Below are 4,820 nucleotides of genomic sequence, written 5' to 3'. Positions count from 1 at the left end.
CAGTGCCTAGCAATGTATAATAGTGTGCTGTTTTATTTATACTGTCAACTAAGGTTGCCGTTTTTATTGGGGCATTAAATTTGTTTTCATTGGAATTTTTAATTCTTGCTGTATATTTGAATTTTACTTGTAAGAAATATTGCTAATTTATTCAGAAAATTTTCTTTAGCTCTTTAGTAATTTATATTTTATACTTTTACTTGATTGAATAGCCAGATTTTTATTTTATCTTGAATTTTTTTTGTCGATGTTAATATACTACATTGTAACGGATGACAGCGTACATGTATGTATATGTTCAGGTACTAGTGTAAAAACGAGAAAAGTAATCGGTTTGTAACTCCACGACAAAATTGGAGTCACAACGCTATGAATTATGCACGCATGTTATTTGCTATTTAATCACAATTTATGTTTTTTATTTTTTATCTGCTCGAGGTTAAAAATAAAAAACGTAAATTGTGGTCACCAATACATTTATGATATATTAAACTGCTTAATTTGATAAAAATATTTTTATATGGTTTTCAGAGTTTTCTACAAAGCCTTTTAGTGCCCAAAAATACAAATACATTTTCTAAAAATTAAAATAAATAAAAATTAAAATCAATAAAACTTAAAATGTATAAATACACAAAATATTTTAATACAAAACTTATAAATCTGTATTTTTTTCCTAAAAATTAAATATAAAAATACTGTAAATATATTTCTGTTCAATTTGCGTTTTTTTAATACCCAATTTTAATAAAATATAATTATTAGAAATTAATTTGTTATTTTAGATTTCTTATTTAAAAAATAATATTTAGTAAGCAATGGCCATATATACTCCCGTTAAGGCCAACTTTAGCGGTGTTGTCTTTGGAGTCGGCGCGCCGCCCCAGTCCCGAAATCTGCAGTCATGGCTGGGATTAAATGTACGTTGAAATCCAGTAAAATTGAAATATTCATAAATCGAATTATTACACTTTTGACAAAATACCTATTTCTCAAAAGCAAATTACACCATATCACTATTATGACTCACAGTTTCTAATTCTCCATTCTGAATTTATAATTAATATACTATTAGAGAATTATTAAAATATTTTGTTAGTAATAAGCATAAAATAAAATAAAATCGATACGCTAGTACACCATGACAGTCAGATGGTTTCTGACAGATTGATATGTTCATATGTATATTACATATTTATATTCAGTAAATAAACTATGTATTATCTAATAGTAGATAAAGCAATTTTGACTTTAGTTTTTATTAATTTTATCTGTCATTTAATGAATATTTTTTAATGCTGTAATTAACAGTATCTACAAATTGACATATCAATATTTTATTATAAACACATTTTATCAACACTATTATTATATTATTTTTTTTAATCTTTTTTTATACCCGTCTACGACATCGCATACAATGGTACGTCTCATGTTAGCGTAAGTATATATTCAAAGTTAATAATAATTTTATAAGCATGATGATCAAATTGCTATATTAAATTTCTAGTTTGGTCGCTTTGGCGTTCGCCGGATCCGTCGGAATGACGTTTCTCATATTGGCGTGCGCTTTACCTCAATATAAGTAAGTCTTTATAGGTTAACTCGACAAATGAGAATGTTCATTATCTTTTATTTTCTTTTTCAGATTGTGGTGGCCTTTTTTTGATGTTATATTTTATCTATTGGCTCCCATTCCGACGTTAATAGTGCGCCACAGAATTACAGAGGGTTCAGGCACAAGTTCCATCTTAGAAGGAGCTATTTTTGTGACGATGGTCATAATTGTTAGTTCGTTTGGCTTGCCAATCGTATTGGCTAGATCTAGTGTCGTAAGTATATTTTGTTAATAAAATTCATTTGTGTAGAGAGCACTAGATAACTACGTTTGTTGGGAATATTTTCTTTTATATTAAAATGCTACTTGGCAGACTGATTTATCTAGTCTACAGACTAGCGATATTTAAAATAGTATTTAAGTTAATATAATAATAGTATTTAACAAGGAATTATTTTGAGGGATATATGTATTAAAATAAATACTTTGTTCCATAAAACAAATTGTTTGTGCATTCATGTCAGGTAAATCTTCGGAAAAGGATTTGTTGCAAAGAGTTATTCATACGTTCTGACCAACAGTAATGCACAAACAATTCCTTTTATGGAACAATTATTTTTTATATTGCTCATCTAAATTGTCCTCATTTATTTATTAATTTATTTAAATTAAATTAAGATTATCCTGACAGGTTACCCCAATGCGTCACGATGCTCGAAAACAGTACATTGTATTATTTTAATACATAAAAAATATATATAATTAAAATAATAATACATAAAAAGAAACAATAAAATAAGATCATAAAATATTAAAATTAAATGATGTGAACCAGACCAGCTCCTTGTAGCTGACAATGTGCAAAGCCAGCCTATTAAGGAGCCGGATGGCGAAAGCTACGGGCGAGCCGGCAAATGTGGACACCTTAGTTCTAACGGGCATCAAAAGAGGACGCGATTGTGATTCTCAAAGACGTTCCGTTTCTCATATAATAATATTTGAGGATCGTTCTAAATAATTTAATTACAATAACTTTCACCTCCAAGTTAACCTCAATATAAATATTTGTTGTTCTTATTCTAATGTTTTATTGTAATAAAATAGCACTTGCACAAATGTCCAGCAATTATTAGAAGACCAAAAAATGCTTGTAATTCAATTGCGTTACATTCTTTCGATGTCAAATTTGATACATCTCGTCGAATACTCTGCTTCTTATTTGCCAACATTGTCGCTTATACATATGTAAGAGAAATTGCGAGTCCAACAAACCCTTGGACGAACATTAAATCTATAGATTGTTTTACCGTAAATTATAATAAAGGTGAATTTTTTCTATAAATGGATTAATGAAAATTGTGTTTATTCACAGAATTTGATTTCTAGAGATTTGCTTTCTCGGTTCAAGCGGCTTTAACGTTTTGGTCGCCAAAGTATGATGTGCGAAAATCACATTGGATATTAATCATTGAAAAAATAATTGGATACATTTTTAATAGGTATTTGCTATTTGGGCTAATAACATTTTTTCTGTACATTAATTTATTTGTATTATGTAATACATCGGTATTTAGATAGTATTTCTAAAAGGGTTTGCCTTAACATGACGATAATAAATCTCAAAGACGGTTGCTAATCTATTTTACGTCACATCATACAGAAGATCCAAAGAATCGGTATGTGTAAATAATTCAACAAAAATACATGTCTATGGTAAAGTGTTCAACAACATTCAGCTGAAGCCTTATTATATATGATATATTGCCAATGAAAGCTATAGTTTGGACCAATATTTCATTTGTCCAAATAATGATAGATTTTTAGGTGCATATAATCTAATGAGATGTTTGTTTTAGATTCAATGGGGAGCATGCTATTTAACATTAGCTGGAAACGTGTTTGTTTACCTGACAATGGTCATCTTTTTCCTGACTTTCGACCAGGAAGACGCCGATTACAGCATGTGGTGAGAAATTTAGTGCGCGCGAGTATTCTTGCAATAGGAGTCAAGACAATAAGGTGTTGTTGTGATGTTTCATGAAAAAGATACTAGAGATTATCACTAAAATGAAAAAAAATATGTTCCAATTACAGAAGTAACATTTTTTTTCATCGATTATTTTTATTTTTTTATATTATAATATGCGAAATTTGTTATGATAATGGTAGATCTTTCGATATTGGCGAATATTTTTGTAATAGCCAATAAACATACTTTGTGTGCGATTTTTTTATAGTCGCCATCGTTTATTGCGGATGAGGCATTACTTTTTCCAATCACTCAGATGTGATCATTGATAATACAATAATTCATAAATATGTAATCTGATTTTATATATATACATATATATAATATTTTTTCCAATTTGATCTGAAGTGATAATGTTTTGATAAGTTTTGCATATAAATGCTTATCATTAATTGGATATAATTTTTTTGGTGTAGTTCATTTATTATAATGTCTTTTTATTATGTATGTAATCAGCTCAAGAAATATTATTATTCAGTAAGACTGAAATTATGCCTTCATTATTATTTTTATTAAACATATTATCCAAAGAATAATAAAATTTTTGTCACAATTTACAAGATTTTGTATTATATGAATAAATTAATTTTATGAATCCAGAGAAAAACTTTTCTTACAACATGAAAATAATCCAAAGTTCATGTATTATATAATAATCTTTAGTTAAAATTATTTATTATTTCATTTATATGATTATTATTACATACATTATTTTTTCATATTTTTTACTTAGTTGGATTTAGCTATTTGTATAATCATATTATCGCTGCCTTTGTGTTTTCTTTGACAATACTGATCCTTATATGGATGATTTTTTGTGTTTAAATAAGAGAAAACATAGATATATTTATACATTATAAGAATGCTGATACGTATTTTTAAATGGCCGTTTCGATGTTTCGTAATAGAACTATAGCGATAAAAAACGATTTCCATTCTTTAGCTGATGCAAAGACGCTGTGTTAGTATTTTGTATTTTCTCATGTAAAGATTGTAAAAATTTCATAAATAAAAGTTAATACATTGAATGCGACTTTTTCTGGCTCGGTTCAGTAGATTATGCGGTGGTAAAGATGGACTCGTCCGTCAATGTTGAAGTACGGTGAAAACTGGTAAAAGGCTTGAATGGGGAGAGGTGAAAAGGTCTTTTCACACATTTAACTCGCGCGGATATAAAGAGATAAAATCGGAAGAGCAGATGGGTCGGTGTGTATGGTCGTTATTTTCTTTTCA

General features: G+C 28.3%; 1 protein-coding gene across 2 annotated transcripts; it reads left to right on the top strand.

The window, feature by feature from the left end:
* The first annotated feature begins 824 nt into the window (after positions 1 to 824).
* LOC148229746 (leptin receptor gene-related protein) lies at positions 825 to 4,615 on the top strand. Of its 2 annotated transcripts, none has more exons than XM_088198771.1 (4): positions 825 to 920; positions 1,511 to 1,585; positions 1,649 to 1,832; positions 3,415 to 4,615. In XM_088198771.1, exons 2-4 carry the CDS (start codon positions 1,545 to 1,547, stop codon positions 3,526 to 3,528), a joined length of 339 nt encoding a protein of 112 aa, XP_088054897.1. In that variant the 5' UTR covers positions 825 to 920; positions 1,511 to 1,544; the 3' UTR covers positions 3,529 to 4,615. The 2 variants fall into 2 exon arrangements, with proteins under 2 accessions (XP_088054897.1, XP_088054895.1); XM_088198769.1 differs by lacking the exon at positions 825 to 920 and adding an exon at positions 1,366 to 1,440.
* Positions 4,616 to 4,820: the final 205 nt, after the last annotated feature.

Source organism: Plectrocnemia conspersa, unplaced genomic scaffold (assembly GCF_051122295.1).
Source record: "Plectrocnemia conspersa isolate PC_06_02 unplaced genomic scaffold, ASM5112229v1 ptg000011l, whole genome shotgun sequence".
Lineage (NCBI taxonomy): Eukaryota > Metazoa > Arthropoda > Insecta > Trichoptera > Polycentropodidae > Plectrocnemia > Plectrocnemia conspersa.
The sequence above is the reverse complement of the archived record's forward strand: the minus strand, read 5'-3'. Positions and strand labels throughout refer to the sequence as shown.

Excerpts from the sequence above, each read along its gene's own strand:
- LOC148229746 (XM_088198769.1), top strand. The coding sequence starts at position 1,421 with ATGGTACGTCTCATGTTAGC. Across the intron at positions 1,441-1,510 it reads ATGGTACGTCTCATGTTAGC|TTTGGTCGCTTTGGCGTTCG; the intron begins GTAAGTATATAT and ends TTAAATTTCTAG. Across the intron at positions 1,833-3,414 it reads TATTGGCTAGATCTAGTGTC|ATTCAATGGGGAGCATGCTA; the intron begins GTAAGTATATTT and ends TGTTTGTTTTAG.